We start from the raw sequence: 24,404 nt of genomic DNA on the forward strand, positions 1-24,404 counted from the left end.
CCAGATTAGCTCTGATAGCCTTGTTAGCCAGATTGGCCAGGCTAGCTATAAAGCCTATTAAATCTACTTAAATATTCAAAACAATTTTGTACAAACATATGGTTTGTTTATTTAAAATAACAAAATCTTTTAAAAAAAGCTTACTGTGTTACTTGCTTTACAGCTCTTCTCTTCTTAGAAGCTACGCCTCGATCTTTTCATGAAAACAGAAATAAATGGAATACAACCTGAGGCCTCTGGCCGACCTTCAGTGTTAATTTTAAGATACAAGCGATATTCTAAAAGTCTGTCGGGAATCCTCGGTTACTGGAACACTCGGTAGTTGGAACCCTCGAACCTTCCCGGGGATGCATCTGTATAAATCCTTGGCATTTATAATGAGCAATCCATCAGCCCCGCTCTTCCCTGCTGAATATCAAAACCCTCCCCGGGCTCTTAGCTTAGCTTCTTGCCTATTAATGAGGTTTGTACGTGAAATAAAGCCCCACAGAAAACAATGGAAACCGTGTCAGTCATGCAAAAGGTTGACAGAATTAACCGGCGCTCTCAAATATTTCCACATGTTTTAAATAACTCGCTTCACTCAAATGGATAATTTATGAAAATGTAGTCCCTGTCACTCCCCGTTGAACCACTGGCCTATATATTGTAGCGGTTTGTAGCCTGGCTTTTTGACGCAGTCGTCTTCTTGTTCCTCACCCCTGTGCATGAGCCAGTGAATAACATGTGCAGTGACTGAGAAGATGGCGACGCCGGCTGCTAGCGCGCCGAAGATGAGGAAAGTCGCGCGGATTCCGTAATCGGCCACGAGGAATCCACCGATGATTGGCCCAATACCAAACCCGAAGCCTTCCAGTAGACTTTGGACGATGCCTGGGAATGAAAAAGAAATGGAATGATACTTGTTAAGTGTGAACTAACATTGCGAGACATGATCAAATGCGCTTTACATCCGACTAACTTTACTTTCACAAGCGCTGGACTGCGCAAGGCTGATTTCAAAACCACAAGATTTAGTTGAAGTGTGCCTTGTATGTTTTGCAACGCGATTTTCGTGTCTACATAAAAAAAAACATTCGGACATGTTCGGCTGGGGGATGGTCGAGGTTCGTATGTATTATAAACCAAAGGAGATGCGCACGTTCTATCTTCTCCCCAACCCCCCCCTCCCCCCCACCCACCCCACCCCCAATACCTAAGCAATAAGTTTCCTAAGCTCCACTATGACTTGTCCCAGTCTCTCTCTTACCTTGCACAGTGGCTGCCCATCGGGGCGGGGTGATATCACTGAAGAACAGAATCACTGCGACTTCCGTCAGCGCCTTTATGACGTTCTGCATCGCTTCCGGTATAATGGCGAGCCAGGGGTTACGCATTAACCCGTACAACACATAAATCCCGCAGTAGATCGCGAGACTGAAGTGGATCACGTTAGTCACTCCGAAAACGCGGATCAGGGGTCCGGACACCCGGAATGCTACGATGATGTGAGCGATACGTAGCGCGAGTGCGACAGTGATGATTAAATTAGCGCTGCTCCCGGCGATATCCATAACAAACCAGAACATAAATGTATTAAACGTGCCGTTGAGTACACCAATACAGAACGTTATGATGAGTATAGTCAGAGCTTCAAAGCTAACAAGGATATCCGAGAGCTCTGTGCTCTTGCCATCGACATTAACTGAAGTCTCTGTTTCTTGAGGACCTCCCTTAAGTCGATCGTCGCACGCGAAGCCAAGCGCTGTAGGGAAAGAGAACGCCATCCACGCGGCGATCACGTAAACTGCAAATTCGTAGTTTCCTTGAGATAAGCCGCGGATTAGAACCTTCTCGTACCGAAGCTCAAGATAGATGATGATTGTTAAGATCATCTGCCCGATATTCCCCCAGAGTCGTATGTACCTGAAGTAATATCAGTGTTAACTTTATGATACAAACGTTATTCTAAAAGTCTTTCGGGAATCCTCGGTTACTGGAACCCCCGGTAGTTGGACCCCTCGAACCTTTAATAACTCGTACCATTGGTAATTAAAACTCTCGGTAACTCAAACCCTCGGTAACTCAAACCCTCGGTAACTCAAACCCTCGGTAACTCAAACCCTCGGTAACACAAACCCTTGGTAACTTGAAGCCGCGGTAACTCAGACCCTCAGTAACCCGAACCCTCGGTAATTGAGCCCTCAGTAACTCAAACCCTCGACAACTCAAGCCCTCGGTTATTTGAACCCTCGGTAAATCAAACCCTCGGTAACTCAAACCCTTGTAACTTGAATACTCAATGACTTGAACCTTCGGAACCCAAACCTTCGGTAAATTGGAACCTGTTTAACTAAACAACCCTGTAACTCGAACCCTCGATAACTCGAGCTTGCCGCTAACTCGAACAAAAATCAGTTTGTTTTGGATTTTTTTCACATAAATCACTTCTCCCCCCCTTTATTCTTTCTCTCACTAACTCATGGATATTTGTTTATCCTAGGTAATTTTTCATGCACATTTAAACCAACATTAATCCCTAGACAACTAATTTTGATGTGCTTTGAACGTGTTCTAGTGCAAATGGCGAATGCCAGTTCCAAAGCAGCTGGGTTGAAAGGCAATGATAATTTGTAATAATTACGATAATAATTAAAGTAAATGATCCATTTTTTTCTTGCATTTAAAAGAAATATGAAGATACTTTTTTCGCTTTTTTTTTTGCTCTTTCCAAACAATACAAGTCGAGAAATTCCACGTAAACTTGCAAAAATTAGTATGTACTTTGATTTTGCTGACCGCCATCTTGAAAAAAAAACCCGCTCCAGACCCTAACGTTTTAGGTTGTCACAGATTTCCCGCGCGCTCGCCCCAGGCTCTTTACATTTGGAAAAAAGGCAGTCATTGATTGAAATGAAAACCCACCCGAATTTGTTTTTGTCTTTGCCAAGTGCTTGCAGGGTAGCAGCGTCCGCCAGACTCCGCGCCGGGCCGCCCAGGAACTCGCCTATAGTGATGATCGCGAGCAAAACCCAAAAGGTCTGCTGGATGTCCAACTTGATGTCGATCTTAGGGAGGTACGGTGAGGTGGTATTTGGGCTGGGCGTGGTCGGAAAGGTGAGGTTGAGGGCCGCTAGGGTGTAGTTGTAGGGGATGAAACCGCTTGCGTTGTATGGGACTGCTTCGTTGAGGATATCGTCTTCGAGACAGCCAAGGGTATTCGGACTACAATCCTAGATATCATGGAATCACGTCAGGATTGAATGTGAGAACTTGTTTTCTTAGAAATAACAAGAGACTTCGGTCCGCAAGTATGGAATATGCGACTTACACTAAGAAATCATGTGACCTTTGGAATGGAAAACTCGCGCGCGCTCGAACTTTTGGCGGCAAAATAACAACAGCAAAAGGCCACTTGATCAGCGCTTATGAATCAGCCAGAAAGTTTCTATGCCAGAAATGGCTTTTTTTTTTTACTGAACAATGTTGTTTTTTGTGGCTCTCTGGCCCGATGGCCGCATCCACTTCTGTGTTCATTTTTACTTGAAACTGCCACTCCGAAAGTCATGTCATACAAAACAAAACCATACTGAGAAGCTCAGAATAAATCAAATAGAAGAGAGGATCGTGAAGCAATTCTCACATAAAAGCGCTAGTGTGCATACCAACAGAGATGGTGATCGTGAGTCGAGCCTTCAAAATGCGCATGTGTGCACATCAACAGATAGATGTTGATCGTGAAGCAATGCTTGCATCTCAATAAAGATTATAATTTTCAAGCAGTGCTTACATCAAATACGCATGTGTACATTTATAAATAGAGATGGTAATCTTCAAGCAATGCTTACATCAAATACGTATATGTACATTTATAAATAGAGATGGTGATCTTCAAGCAATGCTTACATCAAATACGCATGTGTACATTTGAATAAAGATGGTAATCTTCAATCAATGCTTACATCAAATACGTATATGTACATTGTACATTTATAAATAGAGATGGTGATCGTCAGGGGCACATCCAGGAGTCTAGTAAAGGGGGGGGGGGGGGGGGGGGGGAGCGAAGCAAAAGATTCCAGAAAGGGGGGTCCGGAAGAATCATTATCCCGTGATTTTGCTATTTATTAGCCAAATATCCTGAAAATAGGGGCCCGCCTGCCCCACCCATTGCTCCGCCCCCAAACCGTCAAGCAACGCTCACCTCAAATTCGCTAGTGTCCATCTCAAGCATGCTCTGGTCTCGTACGGGGAAAACATCGCGCCACTCAACGAACCAGCTCGAGTTGAAGTCGAAAGGGCTCTCGGGAAGGAGGGCGGGCATGGCGTGCTCGGGTCGAGGGATCAAGCACAGGAGAGGCGTCAGCGTCTGAGCGACCAGGCTTAGGAGTAGTACCACCTGGTGAACAAAGATCACGTGGCTATGATTAACGAATGTCGATCAACCAATCTTTCTTGTTGTTTATCATTGAAAATACAAAGGTTTATTCGGAAGGAAGATAAACATCTACGAATGAAGTTTGATTATTGACGATATCTTGGTTACTCGCTTAAATAGGCCGATGGAAATGGATGCTTTTTGTTACTCGGCATTGAGCGAGAGCATGAAATAGCGGCATAATTGTTTTTCTTTAATGATGATGCAATCTCACAACTCTACGTTCAGAACTATTAGACATTCCGGGTTAGGGTATGGGGGCTTTTGTTTGTTTCTTTCTTTTTTTCCCTAATTAACGGTAATAATCAAAGTAACGATATTATTATTCTCATCTTGTTAAACGTAGGTTGACTCGCCCCTCCCATGGGGATTTACCTTTTTGCCTCTATCTTTTTACGTCAGCGAAATGGAAAGTCTTCGGTAACGTATACCTTTGCGTGGTTATCTTATAATAGCCTACCTACCTTTCTAGTCTCCGGTTTCTCGGCTAGCAAACCAAGGAAGAAGGACCCTGCCCCCCTCAGGAATGGCGAGATCCCCGCCAGTACCCCTACATAGTCGGCCGGTAGACCTATCTGCTTGAAGTACAGGGGCAGGTAGACGATCTTCATCCAGAATGCGCCGATGAAAAACATGTAAAAAGCCTGCGTGGCAGAAATGGTCAATGGTCAATACTGAACTCTTTCAATAAAGACATCACTGCAGACCTCATTAACTGGGTTGGTCTGGGTTGGTCTGGATTGGTCTGGGTTGGTCTGGGTTGGTCTGGGTTGATCTGGGTTGGCCGAGAACGTAATACTTGTTTAGTGTACCTTGTACCAGCCAAGCTGTTCGCCGCAGTGTCTCCTCGCCTGGCATCCCTGGTCTTCTTCGTCTCTGTCCTTTTCTTCCGTTCCAACGTCCGGTTCCATGTTTTTCTACACTGAAACACAACATGCAACTGATAAGTAGAGTTCGTGCCAGACCCTTGTCGGTAAAAGCTACCAAAAAATCCGTTTACATATCTACAGCATAACTACTTTTATTATTTAAAAATCATATTTTTGTGTAAACAAAGCTATGTTTCCGTGGACTCATGTTTTTAAGACGGATAATATTTTGTCAATAGCCTGCTGTATAGCAATTGTTTCTTTGAGTTTCCGTTGAAATTTTGACAAAGAAACCCACGCGCTTCCAGCTGTCCTTCAAAATCTAAAACGAACAGAATCGCTTGCTAGAATTCGATTTGCTTATAAATGGGACACAATGCAATAAATCTATTTATAAACTAGAAGTATCTTCAAAATAGTGAAGTGCTCCTAGATTGGATTGTGAGGTCACGGGCTCTAGGATAGCTTTACTCCAAAGTAACGTGTAATGCCTTGTTAGACTTAGTGTTTAATAAAGTACGCATTTCTTTCCTCTTCTGGTTGTGTGTGCCTTGCTCTGGCTTCTCCAGCGAGCTGTCCCTATGCTTTTGTTACGACAAACGAGTCGACCACCAGCGGCACGTTTTTTCCCATCCCCGCTTCCCCACTATTTTGTGGTTAGAGCTGGATAGAGGGCCATTAGTACGGGTACATTGATTACTTAAAGTTTGTTCTAGGAATACAGGACTTCATTTTTTTTAGCCAGGGAATAAAATTGGCTAAAAAACTACCACTTCTATTTTTAGAAACAACAAAATGATTTTTGTAGTTGTTTGCAATTTCATTCAATTTCGATGATTTGGGGGCAAATCTTTTCTGTAGCACTTTCAGTCTTTTTCTCAACTTTCTTTTTTTTAAAGATTGCATTAGTTTCTTCTAAGGAAGTCTAGATGGAGCCCGATAAGGTAATTAAGACAATTTATAAAGCTTGACCTTACCAAAAACCTCCAAGATACCTCGCCAAAAATGAGAAGTGTCGAAACCAAGTGACGCGGAGTCCGAAGAACCAAAAGCGATTTTTGGAGCATCGACTCTACTAAACTGGCATGCATGCGCCGTAATGTAACACAGGGAACCCATACAAAGGAGATGATCGAAAACAAAATTAGGCTTGCTCTCTGCTCTCTGCTCGCTGCGCTCGCTCCGAGCAATTAGAGGGGAAAATATTTGCTCGCATGGACTACACCAGTACAACACCCCCGCAAATTTAAGGCTCGTTCACGTCACTGTTTTTCACTTTTTACTTTTATACCGCCATAAATCCTCGCTCCCTTGCGTTACATAGCCTTGCGTTACATACATGCGTGGCTCTCGTGAGCGACACAAAAGCCGTGACCGGAAGTGACAGCAAATGCTCCCGCATATCTACAGGAGTTTAATTTTGCCGCACAATAGAAATACCATCGACGGACTACCAAGCGCTGAAATTGCTACACTGTTTTTGCAATAAAAGCAATAAAATGTTTTTCAAGTTAAATAAGTGTCACGAATTAATACTTAAATAAAATAGCCTATTATAGCAAACAATTATAAATATTATATATAGAAAACTATTATACTGAATATCTGTGGATTTTCAGTATATGGATATTCAGTATGTGGATTTGTATCGATAGACTGATCGATACAAATACAAAAGCATTATCTTATGAAATCCTAGTTTTTATCTCATAATAATGCCTTTCCCTCCTCTCATTCAGCATATGAATTCAAGTATTAAATTTTCAAACAAATTCTTTAATTAAAAGTTTCGTGTAGGCAGTATGAAATATTTTCAGAATTACTTGTTTTTTTATCTCTCTCAAAGCAAAATATATATAGACCTACAAAGTTCTAAGGGAATCTTTTCTCGAATATGTTGTATTTACAGTACAACAGACCTCAAAGTCACTTAAGTTTCGGAAAAAGTTAAAATAAATGAATTTAGAAAGAAATATAATTCTATAACTTATAGAAAACTTACCGGAACAACAATAACACAATCTCCTCCTTTCCACAGCAAAGAGGGCAAGTTATATTATTAGATGTAGACTCAAATAGACCAGGTACATCACAAGACCATCTAGATAGTGATTCCTGGGGACCGGAGCTCAGTTCCCGGGATGATAACCACCGCGTGCCGATTAGACACTCGCGCGTACATTATGTGCGACTTGTGCGATAATTTGTTGCCGCGATATGACCGCGGTGTTATCATGTTGATCTTATGACCGCGGCTTGTTTCCCGGGCTTGAGCTACTAACGCATGAATGGGATTTTTGTGCTCCTCTCCATACAAAAGAGCTGTTGACCCTTGATTATTTAACGAATTTAGTTGTTTTAATTTTAGAATTGTCTAGCACATGCAAATCACGGCTCATGTTGTTATTGAGATTCAATTGGTGTGTAAATGATTTCTCCTCATTTCATCGGCAGTTGTAATCTAGGCCATAAGTGATTTATTTGTTTTATTTTATTGATTTTGCCTCAAGTGGCAGAGTTATCTCTATTTATTGCGGGCCTTGGGACACCTTCCCTCTCGGATGTTGGACAATACATAACCATTTGACTGCTACTTGTAATTAAATCCGAGAAAAACGCTTTAGGCCAAGTTCAAACGTCGTATTATCCATGAGCCGTATTCAATGCAAATGAATGCAAATGAATCGAGTCGATTGTTTCATCTTCATTTGCATGCATTCGCATTGAATACGGCTCATGGATAATACGACATTTGAACTTAGCCTTAGACCAATATCCACTAGGGTGAGGGGGGAGGGGGGGTGTATTGCTTTCAAAGCGTCCAACTTCGTGTTGTTGGGGATTGAAGTGAAACGTGACAAAATAGCACTCGATTTGAATTTGTTTTGCTTCAAATGAGTCAAAACAATTGCAACTCTAACTATATTTCAATAAACATGTACACGTGTGTAAAGAAAACAACCATTTATTTTCCTGATAATATTTATTCAGCATCAAATCTTTCTAGAAATGGACAAAAATGAGAGCTGTAATGCTCCATTATTATGTCGTAGACAAAAGTTACAACAAAAATCCAGTTTTTATCACCATCAACAATTCTGTCGTACCGTAGCTACTATGGAACCCCTCCATTACCAAGCTTCCAATGAGTGAACCACTCTATCTGAAACTTTCGATTTCAATATCTCTACAGATGTCCCGAGGGTGTCTGTTATATGGAGGGTTCCATTGTATCTAACTGTAAATAAGACAAGCAAGAGTGCCCATTATGTGGAGGTTTCATTGTATCTAACAGTTATGCAAGTTAGACAAGCGTGCCCGTTGTATAGAGGTTCCACTGTGGCTTTCTTTTCTAGGGAAGGTATGTTCGGCAAAATCCATAGGTTTCTCTCAAATCTGCTGTGAAACACCGAGAACTCTAACTCTATTAACTCTAACTCCAAGTCAATTCAATCAAAAGTAAAGAGTTTCAGTCATATTCCAATCGAATATTCGCTAACTGTTTTTCATCTCATTTTAGGGTTAACGGGGGTTTACTTCCTATTCTATCCGTCTTGGAGCTCTACCGCCACCGCTCAACGTCTTCCCGCGGCGGGTGCTGGGGCCGCTGGCACGGCAAGGGCCGGGGGCAAAGGTGCGACAACAGCAGCCGGAGGTACTGGCAGGTCACTCTGTGCGGGTGGGGGAGATGATGACCCACCAGGTGGGGGTGGTGCGGCGGCAGCGGCAGCGGGTGGGGGTGCGGCGGCTGCTCCAGCGGCAGGTGTGGTTGCTGCAGTCGTAGGAGTTGTTGCGGCAGTCGTTGGAGTTGTTGGTGTCGTAGGGGCGGTTGTTGGTGTTGTTGGAGTGGTCGCTGCGGTGGTGGGGGCGGTAGTAGGCGTGTCTCCACCACCCTCTCCTTCCTCTTTTTCCTCTGCTCCGGCGGCCCCCCCCTTGCTGTCGTCCTCGTCTGGGGGGCAGTTACCTGCATAGCAAAAAATGAAAACTTTTGAGTAAAAAAAGTTATTGTTGCCATGGTCACAGACTTGATTGATATGAACTTTGTAATTGGATGACTCGTTCTAAAAAGAACACTAAATCATTTCTTGCCCTGTTAAGTTAAATATGATTGCGGTATTATGGTCGTACCATAGATAATCCACATTTACATACATTTTGCCACTTTTAAAGATTCCCTACAATGCACATGTACAAAATAATTCTTCTAACGTTAGTTATCGAAAACTGTAAAATAATACAATAATATATTGCTTGATGTAGCAATGCAACTTGGTAAGCGTGAGCTAGCCCCTTTAAATTGCTTAAACGGCATCTATGAGCGGCATTATAAATATTTACTTATACGGCATCCATTAAGGCATTATAGAACTATAGATATTTACTTACACGTCATCCATGTAGGCCTTATAGATATTTACTTACACGGCATCCATGAAGGCCTTATAGATATTTACTTACACGGCATCCATAAAGGCATTATATATATTTACTTACACGTCATCCATAAAGGCATTATATATATTTACTTACACGGCATCCATGAAGACATTATATATATTTACTTACATGGCATCCATGAAGGCCTTATATATATTTACTTACACGGCATCCATGAAGGCATTATATATATTTACTTACACGTCATCCATGAAGGCCTTATATATATTTACTTACACGGCATCCATGAAGCATTATATATATTTACTTACACGGCATCCATGAAGGCCTTATATATATTTACTTACACGGCATTCATGAAGGCATTATATATATTTACTTACATGGCATCCATGAAGGCCTTAAAGATATTTACTTACACGGCATCCATGAAGGCCTTATATATATTTACTTACACGGCATCCATGAAGGCCTTATATATATTTACTTACACGGCATCCATGAAGGCAGCTGGAATGCGCCGCCTGTGTTACTCCCTCCACTTCCTGGGAACCATCCGTACGGCTGAACACGGTGCCCCATCAGGGGGTACGCAGAGACCATTGGATTTAATGGGGCAAACGCGAATGGAGCACCGTAGCTTTGAGGCGCTATACTTGCCCTCTGAAAAAGATAATATATTACTTCAACCTCATCCTCAGGGTCTTCTGGGTAATTTTCAATATGGCGCCAACGAGGTTTATTTGAACTGAAACGTTTGAACAGCGCAGGACTTCCTGACGTATGCGCATAAAGAAGCTAAGCGTGTTTTGTAGTGTAACAAATTATTGACGTGTCCACCTTTATCCAGCGCTCACCAGAACCACTCAAAACTGGCAATAAATGAGCCCTTTTTATATCAATCAACGGCTTACGTTCTCCTAAATGGTCAAAAAGAGCCTGGGGCGAGCGCGCGGGAAACGTTGAAACCTGTTACTGAAACGTCTAAAACGTCAGGGTCTGGGCAATATTTTTAAGATGGCGGTCACAGCAAAATCTTAGTGAACACGCATTCTTACAAGCTTACGTATAATTGATTTACTTAAATTGTTCTAGAGGATAAAAGCGGAAAAAATAAGGATCGAGGCTAAAAAAATATGTAATGTCCTAATTAATTATCAGGCGATAATGAAAAACGAAACAAAGCTGAATTGCTGCTTCTAACTATTTTCATTATATTTCTTTCACACAAATATTTTTTACAGTGTTTTCTACCATTTATCACATAGGAAGATGATTTATACTATGAATTGCAATTATCTATCAACAAAAACATCGGCATATATTTGCTGTGGTGTAAAAATTTATGTTTTCTAACAACAAGCTAATCTCTATTTAATGATCCACATCTATTTATTTATTATCCCGGATTGTCCCTTTGACTTTTGATAGCGAATTACAACTATTTTTGTTTCTGCTTTTGTTTATATTTAGCAATCGAAGATCCAGATGAAAAAAATATTTTTATTAATTTATTATTCATCAACCTAAAATTATAATCACCGTTCTTATTTAAAAGAAATAATTGCAACAAAAATATAAACACCATCAAGTAGACACTTGACTTTGTTATTGTCATCTCGATATACATATACTTACTAAGTGTCTTTTTTGTCACATCCCTGCACTAATACATAATTTATTACCATAGGGAACCACATCAATAGCGTTAAACCCAGGCGAGAAAGAAAAAACAAAAACAAATTTTGGAATAAGAAATAAAACATGAAATTAAACCAAAATATAAGTAGATAATAAACACAAGCCAAAATAAGGCTGCGGGGGGCATAAGAGTGAAGCTGACATCGCTCAAGTGCTGTTAAAACGGGTATTTGTTTAGTCGTATTCACAAGTACACGGCACTCAGACATAGTACCTTACCCTGTATACGCTAGAATCATCTCTCCTAGTCCGCTTATGTGCTTTATAAGGCTCACATGACGCTAAGGCCAGTAGACAGAGAAAAGGCAGCACAACCTTCATCTTGGCTTCAAATTAAAACAAAACAGTCACAAGCAATAGATCGACTGTCGAGTCTCGGGCTAACACATGAGGTAATTGGGGGATTCGCTAAGGGCGGTTCACGTGGTCTAGTCGGAACCGGTAAAGATGTCATCGAGTGAATAGATTCCCTGTTTTTGGGTGGCGAATAGGGATGTCAGGCCTGAGTGGACAGAGAGAATGGTTCCCGTATAAACGGAAAAGCGAGCTGTGTAAGGCTGGGACACGGGGGCAGAGTTTGTTTGGCTAAGTTTAGGGAAAAAACACAAAATTCACTCTAATTTGGCTGAAATGTGCCTTTTTGCGACGCGCTCTCTATGTTTACTTAGAAAACTCGGTCAAGTTACGTTGCGTAATCTGAGCTACTACCCCGTGGCGCGCGAACAGTCCCCGACGCGCTACTGAAAAATAATCGGGTACGAATTGAGCCTAAAAACTCTGTTCTTCCTCCTCTTACTTCCCTTGTATTAAAGCTAATTGTACCAAAGAGCTTATTTTACCACGCACAATATTCAAAATAATATAGGCACTGTACCCCGCTTTTCAAGCGACATTTGCCTCCCCGCCCCTCCCTCCATAAAAAAAAATCAGCAAGAACGAAAATACACACAAATAAACAAGTAAACACAAGAGAGGATAAGAAAAGAGAGGGACACTTTGGTATCAACCGCGCGCCATGTCGATTCCCATCCTTTCTGGGACGGTTCTGGTGTGATATTGACTGCATATTTACAGTGCACAATGCCTTCGAGATTGACTTGTTTTCGGATCGAAATGAACCAATCACAAAGCATCTGGGAAACTCACCCAGGATCCGGGAGGGGGGGATTTTTAAGGGGTATCTGGGAAAAAAAAGGCTTTTTTCTTAGAAATGGTATTTTTAAGGCTGCTGAGATATTTGTAGGGTGGCAATTTTTGGCCGTGAAGGTATTTTAGGGGTATTTTTCAAATTTCCCGATAAGCATCCCTATCACTTTTACTCTGAGGAACCCCACCGGGCACGGGGAATACACATCGTGAAACTGAAACAATGTTATTCATAAAGTAACAGATGACTGAGTGAGACTTGCACTTAGAGTGACTAGAGTTTTGGGTAGTAGATACAAAAAACAAATAACATTGCCACGCACGTCCGACCTACTGATTGTAAAGAAGAGTCCTTAGTGTATTTTAGCCCGAGTAAGTACGCAGCTGCTTTGTCTTATCTTTGTTCTACAAAGGAGTTCTTTTGTCTCTATTCTTCTCGTTCTTTGTGTCGAGGTGCGGATATTGTTCATTTGCCCAATCAAATTGCAGCTTGTAAGAGCTGCGTACTTACCCTATTTTAGGAACAAGCTGGATGTTATTGAAGCTGAAACACTAATGTAAGGTTCCCTGTGGTTCCTAATGACGTCACACCTTTCAGTCTATTCGGCAATAATCTCGCATTTTTGCTTACTCCTATTTGCGCCCGGCGGGAGCTTGGGTATCCTGTGGTTGTTGACATAGGGTCGTGCCTTACATACAGCACATAACATTTTCTATTTAATTATTTTGTTTGCAGAGTTTCATTGCAACTACAAACTGTTCTACTTTCGAATATTTATGATTGTGTTTTGATCGGAACCTAATTGTTTTGTCTAACAATAGAGTAAACTATATGAAAATGATTGAAGCATTTTAACTATTTCTCCCATCATTTTTCTCATCTTTTTTCACATATCTGGAAGCAATCACAAAAGAGCAAATAGACTGTCATGTATTTCAAAATTTGCTGCCTTTAGAATTTCATGGAATTTCAAGATAATAAAGTAAAAGAAATGCAATTTTTTAACCTGTTTGGAGTCAAATTTACATTGGATGTTTAGGTCATTTATCTTCAGCCTGTTTCAATCTTCTGAGAAGTCTGGTAAATAATTTTCAACTGCTAAACTATTTTTTAGCTTTCCTAGGCCATGTTCTCTTATTAGACTAACAAACTCTATATTTTTTTTTTATTCGCATAGAATAATAATAATGTTCATAAAAGAGTGGATACGATAGACTTTTATCTTTTACATATGATTTTACAACATTGATTTTTAATACAGAAATCTGCTAAACATTCTAAAAACTAAAAGATCTAGGATAGACAGTAAAATAGAATACAGCAAAGAGACATAATTTAATTGTATAATGGCCTTGTAATTTTAAAGTATCCCTCCTCTTTTGAATAAATGGGAGCTTTAGCAACCGCAAGCTGATTTTTTTTCTTCTTTCAGCAAAATACCTTTACAGATACCTTACAAGTCTTTTGCATCCAAATACATTGTATATGCGAAAAGCAAGTAAAAAAGTTAACAGTTCTATTCGAACTGGGTTACGTGTTTTTTAAATATTTTAGCACTTCAGCCATAAATAGAATAGTTTGATAAACAAATATTTTTTACCCCATCGGGTTCTTTGTATTCTATTGATGCGTGCTATTTCCATAGAATTCTTTATCAAAGAAAATAAAACTTAATAAAGTAGTGATTGTTTTACTGACAGCTAAATCGACAGTTATAAAATCAAATATCATCGACATTCAAACCTCTGCTGAATACACTATTGTTTCCATTTAGTTTGAAATAAAGCACATTCTTTGTAAAAAAAGCACTTTTTTATATTGAAATCGTAAGTAGAGTTTTGCCAAGAATTATCGTAGCAAGATGGAATTTTCATAAGTCGCGGTTATTTTTGATAAAATAAAAACTGTGGTAACACAAAAGGAGTTTAGAAGACCTGGTATGACACTGAAGTAGGTTTATACAGTTATGCAAATACGATGATTAGTGAGTGAAATCAGTGGAACAGATGGTACGGCAAGAAACAACGCCTTTTAGTACTCTCTAAACTTCTTTACACTCAACAAAGAAATAGCGGAGGCGAAGGAAACCAAAACGAAAATAATTAAAAATTAAATGCTAGTTTCAGCTAAGGAATATGAAAGGACCTTCATCGTTTATGTTACAATGGGAGCGCGTTATAAGAAATTTACCGATGTATGGGGATTTTCACCCACGCAACTCGCCTTCTTAAACAATTTTTAAACAACGTCTCGTGATAATGAGAGAAATTGTTCGATATTTTGTAAATAGATAGATATAACCCCTTTCCTAAAACGACCCTCTTAGAATTCGGAAAGGTTAAAGCAGGAATATGGGAGAGAAAACGAAGATAACATTTGGTAATGTATTACCAAAATTATTCTGTGGCTAAGCATTTAATCCTGGTAATTTGGATTTGTAAATTAACGATAGTATAATTCATCATCACGAGAAATATTTCATTTCTCAGCCAATTTTTGAGTCTGGTTTTCCCCCCACTAACTGCTGTTTATTTTCAATCATCTTTTGTTTTTCTTTACCTTTGACAGGTTCATTTACGCCCGAATACATTTACAGCATAACACTTTAGTCAAAAAGTTTTTTTTTTTTTACAAGTGGATTTGAGTTACGCTTAAAGAAATGACGGGTTTTCAGTTAAATGCAAAAGTAATTAGTAGCTTCCATAACCGACTAGGGTGAAATACGAGTGGGAGGCAGGAATTTGTTATCTACGTCACTTATTTTGCTCTAACAGCCTATAAAATAGCCTCTCTGTTCTCCTTTGAAATTCTATAACACTCCCCATGTTTATCAATAACTGATAGCGAAGTTGGTGAGCTTGGAGTTTAGTCTGTGGGACTTGGGAAATGTCCACTAAAGCTATTTAAGGAAAAAAGATAGCGATCTAAGGTCTCGTTTCCCTTTAAGTCAGTGGAAGCCATCAAAAACCACAATGAAGCAGATAGTATTGTTTGTTATCGTCATTTCGAGCTGTAGAACTTTTATAACGGAAAGCAATGGATTTGCGATAAAGGATATCACAGATAGAACCAGTAAAAGAGGACCAATTTACAACATAGTCTTCGCAAGACAGAGAAGGCCACAAAAATTACAGAACTTCAATGAGGAATACTTAGAAAAGTGAGTAAGAATACGAAATAGTTTAAGGATTGTTTGGTATCATTGATCACAATGGCCTTCGTGAACTTTCTTGTCTTTGTTTCCTTCAAAGGAAAAGCTATAATAATATTATGGTTTTAATAACGTGGAGAAATTGTGAAGGAATTTTGGCATCCCTCACCCACGTCTCGCTGCAACCAACAATTTGCACGTTCTCTCAGTCTTTGCAGGTTGCCTTTCCCTGTCGCGGTGCCGTTTCGGAAATATTTTAAAGCGCGACTAATTCAATTACCTGTGATTAAACTTAGGAAGTGTATCCATCTACAAGGAGAGGTTTTAGACCTAAAAGCATGCTGTGTTCATAAGAAGCGGGTATTCTTACAGATCAAAAACGAAAACAAAATAATAAGATCCGTACATTATTGAAAGAAAAAGCGATCAATCAGCAAAAGAACACTATAATAAAAATTGTGAAATAGTTTTTAAATCGCTTTTGTGAGATCCATTAAATCTAAATAGGAACTCAGGGGAAACGAGCGCTATAGCTTTTCTCCATAGAATTCCCGTCTTTTTTGCACTGTTATGCATTCCTTCAAAAGGTATTTTTAATCCGGTTTTTTTAAATACCCATTAAACATATTCCTTTGGACTAAAAGAAACGGAATAATTTTACATAAAAAACAATTCCAAAATACTTAAAAACTTAGAGCATTCATTTTGCTTCTTGGATTGGGCTACTTAGAATCAAGTTTGTCTCTTTATATTCTTTACACATCATATAAATCTTTGGAATAAGATCTGACTAAATACACAAGCAAACAACTAGAAGTACACCAATAAGCAAAATAACAAAGGCTTTTTTGTCCAAATGGGCACATATTTACTTGGAGCACTTTGCTATAATATTCTTCTAACTTAGAAGTGCTCCAAGTAAAAATGCATGTTCCTCTTACACAGTCAGACACAAAACATGTTACATCTGTTGTAAGTGAAATAAGAGGCGGTATTAAAAACCCGTAACCCAAGGCAACAGAAGGTTTACAAAGCGGTTAATGGCAGTTGTTCAATGCCAACCGTTGAAAAATGTGATATCTAATTGTAACAAATTAGACAAATAGCATCTTCACGTTATCGATCGATGGTGAACACCTTGTTAGGAAAATCTAAGATGTTCAAATGTTGTTTTGAATCCCTGTTTTGGATAATCATGTTTTTGAAATCCGATATTTAATGTGGCAATCGAGGCATATCATACTTTCTTGGTTGTTGAGCGATGGCTACAAGCCGGCTGTACATTGAATACAAGGTGTTTAAATGCTGGTTTTGTTCCTCTTGTTCTTCTTGTTTGGGAAATCTGATATTTGTGGCGCGCATAACATGGATCGTCAGGTATCGAGGAACGGATGGCTGCCAGCTTGTAGGGATAAGCAACTCTGATAATCAAAAGAAGTGAAGGATTTTTTTAATTGTAATTAAATTTATGAAAAGCTAACTCTCCCAAGCTAGATTCTGTTCCTAAGGACAAGCATTATTATGCTTAAAGGGGTGGTTCCGTTTGACCCAAGGAGCCAAGCGGTATAATAAACAATGGCCACAAGCGGCTCAGATAATCAAAGTTGAAATGTTGGTTTTCATTCTTCTGTTCTTTTTATTTGGGAAATTTGATATGCAATGTGGCCTGCAAAGCTACTTCTCCCCCATGTAAACCCGCATTGTTACTTTATGTTTATCTGTGGTGGGTTAAGCAGTGCAAAAGAAGGTAGATACTCAAACAAAGCATGATGTGAAATAGCCTGGGCGTGGCTAATATGTGTGCATTATTGCGCGGTACACAATGTCGACTTATGGAAATAACAACATAAAGCTATATCGAAATTGTAATGTCAAAGCCGACTACTGGTTCTAGAAAACTGACATAACAACATAAGAGAAACGTCGAGAATGTACACACTTGAACAAGAACATACGACATCGCGTGCCTCTTCGCAATTCTTACGTGGGTCGTGTTAATCAGCGAAATGCATGCTGGGCTGGGAATAAATTCATATGGCGTCGAGCGATGTTCATGTTACAAACGAAGATATTACAGGAGAAGAATTGGCAAAGCCTACCATTTTCTATTATTCATTCAGTATCACATCCACATGTGAGATGAAAAAAGGGATTTTGATGTCGAACGTTAACGCAAGGCTTTTTGCTTTTCAGTACACTTTCTAGACAGATTGGCTTAGAATCATCTAGAACTCGACGCTCGCCCCAGGACCACTGGCCGTGGGAGATCCCGTACCCACCGGAGTGGATTCCTGATTGGGGAAGCCGGAAGCACCGGAAGCACCACAAGCGGTAAGAAGAGCGCTTTATATAAATGAGTACGGAATTTCACAGAACAAATATTTTATTTAAGGAAAGAAAAGCGAAAATTTGTCGCGATTTAAAAACTTTCATAAAATACCGATGGCACGGAAATACTGCCAGGAAAGAGGGCTTGTCAACCACCTTTATCTTTGTTTTTACCCAATATTGAGAGAAAACTTGTGTGAGGATATTAACGATAGTCGCCCAAAAATATCATCTTTTTCTTTATTTATCACCTTTTGCGTTATTTATCACCTTTTGCTTTATTTATCACCTTTTGCTTTATTCATCACCTTTAGCTTTATTTATCTTTATTCTTTATTAAATTCAATAAAACAAAATATCGCATCAGCTCCCCAAGGCAGCCGACGGAAAAAACCTGGAAATACGCTATTCTAGATAAAGACACAATTTCTTACAATGACCATCTTTTTCTTGTATTACGAATTAATTTTAAAAACACAAATAACGTGAGACGGAAATGCACATACCAAGATTTTGGCTTTTTAGGTATTTTTTGCTTGATCATCTTTTACTTGCGCTAATAACACCTCACAAAAAGTCACATCAATTTAAAAAAGTCTCATTTGATATTTTGTTTGCTATTACTCACTAAGATAATTTTCCCGCCAATTTAGATGTGAAATGGGCTTATTTGAAGTGTCATGTCATGTTTTCCGTCTTGTCTACTTTGCTAGAATGACAGAATGGTGCATGACAGAGGCTCACGACAGATTTCATAAAGGCACCATCTTGATAAGAAGAGTGTTTTATCAAGATGTTTGTTGATGTTTGAAGTGTAGGGAGGGATGTTAAAATGGTGTAACAGGGGTAAAAGGTTTATGATGCTGAAGACGTTTTGATGATAATAATAACGCTGATGACGATGACGATGAGTGTTTTTTAATGACTATATCATTATATATTTTCAGAGTATGGCCTGATTACAAAACGTATAGAACACCTTACGAGGATAAAACACGAGAAAAAGACCATAGCTTTTGATGAAGAAACCCACGTTTAGTATGGTTTATATCGTCGTAGCTATAGTTATAACCCCACGTTTAGTATAGTTTATATCATCGTAGCTATAAAAGTATCAATAGTTATAACCCCAAAAGAACATCGAAGAGAGCCGGTATTTCAGAGCAAATTAAGACAATTTTAGGATTTTATCCCCTTCGTTATTGTTTTCCATAAGTTGAACAATTCTTTTGATAAATCCTGGATGCGCAACCGCCTCTAAAATAGTCAAATTCCTCTAAGAAGAGTAAAACAGCTCATTAGCAACTTATGAGCTAGCTATCCAAGTGATCGTGCAACGAAAGTAGATGAGAATATAAGCGTATTAATATCTGATAATACAGTACTCGGTTATTATTTATTTTATCAGTTAACATATCAGTATACATAACAACTGATCTTACGGACCCTACAATAGGCAAGTCCTTTGATATCTAATGGCGATAACTTTCTATTGATACGTTGCGCACGCAAATATTAGTATCAGGGAAGTGAAATAAGGTATTTAAACAATGAGCTGGTGCTTATAGTAAGTACCATTTATCAGAACCCTTCTCGTCACATTTAAAGTGCGACGTGCAGTACCGTAATAGTGGACAAAGCTATGAGAGAGTAAGCCAATAAGCGAGCATTATAATTTTAATTGATACAAACTTAAAGCTCAAAAGCTTCCGTATTGATCTGGGGCCGGTTCCTAGAAAGCAGACTACTGCTAACCTTGGGATAAATACGGATATCTTGACATTTAATTGGATAAAACGGGCATTCATCCCTGGGTTAATGTTAACCGGTTTTCTAGGAACTCGACCCTGATCCACACTCTGACTTGTTCGCGCTGATTGGCGCGAATGGTATGGTTGCGCGAATAGCATTAAAAGGTCTAGTTAGCCGTTCTTTCCATGTACCGTTCCAAATACAAAAGAATCAATTTGATTGATCTATGTTCATTTGTGTTTGGAACGGTACATGAAAAGAACGGCGTTTGTTCGAGGTCTAAGATGAAGGGCTGCAAAAGTACAATTGACGCCGGCTCTCTGAATCAAACGGAGCTTAAGATAGTCAAGTTGAGTTTTGAAAGGGTTATGCATTCATATATATTTGTTTGATGCAAAATTTATCCATCAATAAAAGGGACCATCTCATGCTCTCACAACCTATGGGATTAACGCTAATATTTGATAGAAGCAGAGTTTGTTGATGACGAATTGCCCCGATCGACACCATTGTACTTAGTATTTCATTCACTACTAGAGCAAGGTAAAGTTATTCAGGACACCCCGAAGATACCCCTACCCCCCTATCCCCGATCTTAAAAGTGCTCGCAGTAGTGGGTCAGTTCTTACATGCACACACGACGTTTTAAACACGAACGCGCACCATAAAGGGACGTTGCCTAAGGCAAGCTGACATTCGTCATTTGACATCACTGAGTGCAGAACCCTGTAGAGAGAGACCAAAATGCTATAACAGAGTCCTAGAGTGGCCGATAACACACTATTGAAGCAAACATAGCCTTATCAACAGCTGTTTCTTGAAACAGAACGAAAAATTGCGAGGATTAGATAGGTTTTGAAGCAATAAATATTTCAAATTCGTTGTTTGCACGCGCGCGTACTATAATGACACCATTTCAAAAGAGCGCGCGCGCGCTGTCCATCTGTTTTCACAGACCCCGTCCCCACGTATCCGATTTCGGAACAAAAAGGTTGCGTTTTCAAAAAGATCCGCGTCCACACGAAGCGTCTTTATTTTGATACGACCCGTCCCCACGAAAACGCAGAAACGATACGAAAACGATCACAAGTTCTACAGCGCATGCGTACTCGCGCGCCAAGTGGACTAGACCTGAGTTATCACGCCATCGTTTTCGAAAGGTTCCGTTTTCGTCTGTCCCCACGGCACCGAAAGGGTATCGTTTTCAAATTTTTCCACTCTGGAGATCGTTTTCAAATTGTTCCGTTTTCGGTCATCGTTTTCGCGTTTCCGTGTGGACGATACCCGTATCCGTAACAAAAAGCAAACGAAAACGGATACGTGGGGACGGGGTCACAGATGCATTTGATCGTATTAAGGGTGTTAGGACATTTCTCGTTACTTATGCCTAGTGCACACTATCGACATAACGACATGGGCGCGCGCACCCTTATCTTCGACATAACGAGATGGACATAATGTTTTTTCTTTATGTCATTATGTCCATGTAGTTATGTCGGGCTAAACATAGTGGGCGCGCCCATGTCGTTATTTTGTTATGTTGCTAGTGTGAACTAGGCATTAGCAATTCTGTTGTTAGGCGCGCACGCGATCATCCGGGAACTTAGCACTTTTAGGCGGGAAAATCGAATGGCGGGAAAATAATTTACTCGCACTTACTTAGCGACCTAAAGTGCTGATTTGAGCAAAAAAAGAGTTGTTTCAATGCATATTTTACTGTTTAAAAGCGGGAGAAAAGTCGATATTTTTGTAACAAAATTATTTCACAACATTCGCATTTGTAACCAGGCTTATCGCAATACTCAATTGCGCATGCGTAGATAATTCTAATTCCGGTTTACGTTTCTAACTCTATAATCTTTGAGAAGAATGGACGGATCGTGATTTTTTTAGGCAAAGAATATTCACCTAGTTGCCGCCCGCAAAACTATGTATCGGTTTTCCGATATTTTAAAAAAAAGTAAAGAAATTATTCAAAAAAGAGGGGAAAAATAAAAATTAATAAATTTTACTTTTTGGCAGAATCCAAAACGTATACGTAACTTTGTAGGTACTCTCACAAATAATATTATAAAACTACATTTACATTACAATACTTCAACACCAACACCCTTAAGAATATATATAAAGTAATGAATGATACTGTAAGCTGATGAATCTTAAAACAAAATTTCTATAGGACAATAATAAACCAAGTCTTCAGAACTAGGAGCTCCGTAAATATCGAAAAATCAGAGCCGTAGCTTAACTTTAATCATTTCGAAGTTAAAAATAATGTTCTGGATAAACAAAGCAATGACGGCGAGCTTCTTGGGAGTGGTTTTCTACTGCAACAACGGCAAAAATTGTGACGTTTGAAATGACGCTATTCTTTAGCGCGCGCGTAAAAATAACGAAACCTTAAAACTTTTTTGCTTCCAAAGCGCTTCCTCATGTCGTAGTACAGCTAAATAAACGAAAAAAAGCCAAATTTGAGTCGCAATATTCGTGCAGATGCAATGGGGAACAGTGGGGTTTTCTTTGCAAAATATAATCTACTAAGACTCAAGGTGACTTCTAAACCTTTCATTAAAGAAGGACCTGCGGTATAAAAGGGGCGTGCCCATAAGCAAAATGGCTTTATTTGTCAGTAGACCTCCGAGCTGTGCGGAGCCTCTAACATTGACGCAACTATTATTTTCGCGTTTCTATCTCAAAATAAATGAAAAACCCATAAAAAGGATAATACGGAGACCGTCCTTTTGATCCGTGTGAACGAGTGCTGATCGGAACATACTTCTTTGATTCCTTGCTTTCACAGCTGAAGTTCTTTGAACATGGCCGCTAAACGAAAGGTAAAGGGAATAATCTGATTATCCTGTAGTTTTCTAATCGCTTCTTGCTAACTAGTATATATTCTAGCAGTAAGCTAGAAGTAGTATAGAGGGGATGACTAGCACAATATATGCAAGCCCTTGTGTATCTGCAGTAGTATAGAGGGGATGACTAGCACAATATATGCAAGCCCTTGTGTATCTGCAGTTTCTATTGTTTGCTCTGATAGGTGTAGGATGTATATATTTTTCACTTTTATTTTCATACCTACCTATTGTATAAACCGGTTTTACTAGTCTCATCTTCGCTCTGATTGGTCGCCATTGTTCTCGATTCCTTTATATTTGAGCCACCACCCGGACGATTTGGTTGGATCAGTAACACCCACACAGTACACATCCCTCCCCAGTCTCCACAACAATACACCCCCTCCCTAACTATCGGAATATATTAAAGTTATCTTGCCTAAATGAAAATAAAATTGAAAAATAAATACATCCTACACCTACACCTACACTCACGAACAGGTTTGTTTATACTAGTCCAGACTTGCGTTCATGTCTTGTAGGATTGGCTAGCCTATAGGACTCGAAGTTGTTTACACTCGACTAACCGGATTAACCTGGATATACATAAAAGCGCTTTTGAAATAGTTTTACTATAAAGTCTGGTTTCCTCCAAGCGTTAGTCACCCAGCAGTTTGGGGATATTTTCCTTTACTAAGTATCTAAAACATTTTAACACAAACCCCATGTGGAAAAGACTCCTGAAATAAACACGGGGAGGCAAAATTTACAACCTCTAAATACAAAGGTAAAACAGGTGATGTATGATAATAGACTTGACAGCTTTTAACAGCACGCTTTAATTATACGAATGGTAAGTAACAACATATTCCCTGTTTCCCGTTTAGTGCACCAAAATCATTTATAGAGAAAAACTAGCCAGAAAACCATATTCTAAAAACCTCACAAAGGCAAGGACAAATTAAAAGATGGGCTAGAAAAAGTAATATAAGGATAGGACTTTTACAGAGGTATGACAATAGGTGATCAATTTTTTTATCAACCAGGCACGGGGAAAACGCTTAAATTACTAACTTGAAAATAAACTTTACAACCTAACGCATTTTTACCCCTCTCTCTCTCTTTCTCTTATGATGTTAACGTAAATTCATGAAGAAAAGACTAGCCCGTATCATATTAAATACGAATAGGCATCTCAACATTTAGAACTTTTAAGTACAGAGGTAAAAGGTTAAGGTATTTATTGTGCTAGTTATCAATATTATCCACTGTTCACTAAACGATGGAGACGATATTCACGGCATAATTCTCTTTCGCAAGGGTAGTGAAATACTTAATTGAAAATGTGTAAGACAATAAATTAAGAGACATTGTAGAATAAAGTCATTGATATTCACTCTGAGTCGTTGCATTTCATATTCTATTAACCTTACCCCTCTTTATCAACAACCACCCACCCCCCTCCCCCCTCAAAAATTGTATAAACCGGTTTTACTAGTCTCATCCTCGCTCTGATTGGTCGATATGCCCTATTGTATATGCCCTATTGTATAAACCGGTTTTACTAGTCTCATCCTCGCTCTGATTGGTCGATATGCCCTATTGTATATGCCCTATTGTATAAACCGGTTTTACTAGTCTCATCTTCGCTCTGATTGGTCGCCATTGTTCTCGATGCCTTTATATTTGAGCCACCACCCGGACGATTCGGTTGGATCAGTAACACCCACACAGTACACATCTCTCCCCAGTCTCCACAACAATACACCCCCTCCCTAACTATCGGAATATATTAAAGTTA

The 24,404-nt window shown here is 39.4% G+C and overlaps 3 protein-coding genes across 3 annotated transcripts; 1 reads left to right on the top strand and 2 right to left on the bottom strand.

Moving 5' to 3' along the window:
- Positions 1-89: 89 nt before the first annotated feature.
- On the bottom strand, positions 90-7,456 carry LOC5502615 (major facilitator superfamily domain-containing protein 6). Its single transcript, XM_001623731.3, has 7 exons — positions 7,289-7,456; positions 5,230-5,339; positions 4,882-5,061; positions 4,184-4,378; positions 2,905-3,212; positions 1,250-1,905; positions 90-873 (listed from the first exon to the last, which is right to left on the bottom strand). The coding sequence occupies exons 2-7, from the start codon at positions 5,326-5,328 to the stop codon at positions 617-619; spliced, it is 1,695 nt and encodes a 564-aa protein (XP_001623781.2). The 5' UTR covers positions 5,329-5,339; positions 7,289-7,456; the 3' UTR covers positions 90-616.
- A 779-nt stretch (positions 7,457-8,235) lies between these two features.
- LOC5502614 (mucin-1) lies at positions 8,236-11,791 on the bottom strand. The gene is made up of 3 exons (XM_032370899.2): positions 11,605-11,791; positions 10,176-10,347; positions 8,236-9,250 (listed from the first exon to the last, which is right to left on the bottom strand). The coding sequence occupies exons 1-3, from the start codon at positions 11,704-11,706 to the stop codon at positions 8,862-8,864; spliced, it is 663 nt and encodes a 220-aa protein (XP_032226790.2). The 5' UTR covers positions 11,707-11,791; the 3' UTR covers positions 8,236-8,861.
- A 3,543-nt stretch (positions 11,792-15,334) lies between these two features.
- LOC116610158 lies at positions 15,335-20,202 on the top strand. Its single transcript, XM_032370893.2, has 3 exons — positions 15,335-15,692; positions 17,877-18,014; positions 18,959-20,202. Exons 1-3 carry the CDS (start codon positions 15,505-15,507, stop codon positions 19,029-19,031), a joined length of 399 nt encoding a protein of 132 aa, XP_032226784.2. The 5' UTR covers positions 15,335-15,504; the 3' UTR covers positions 19,032-20,202.
- The last annotated feature ends 4,202 nt before the right edge of the window (positions 20,203-24,404 follow it).

Source organism: Nematostella vectensis, chromosome 15 (genome assembly GCF_932526225.1).
Source record: "Nematostella vectensis chromosome 15, jaNemVect1.1, whole genome shotgun sequence".
Taxonomy (NCBI): Eukaryota; Metazoa; Cnidaria; class Anthozoa; order Actiniaria; family Edwardsiidae; genus Nematostella; species Nematostella vectensis.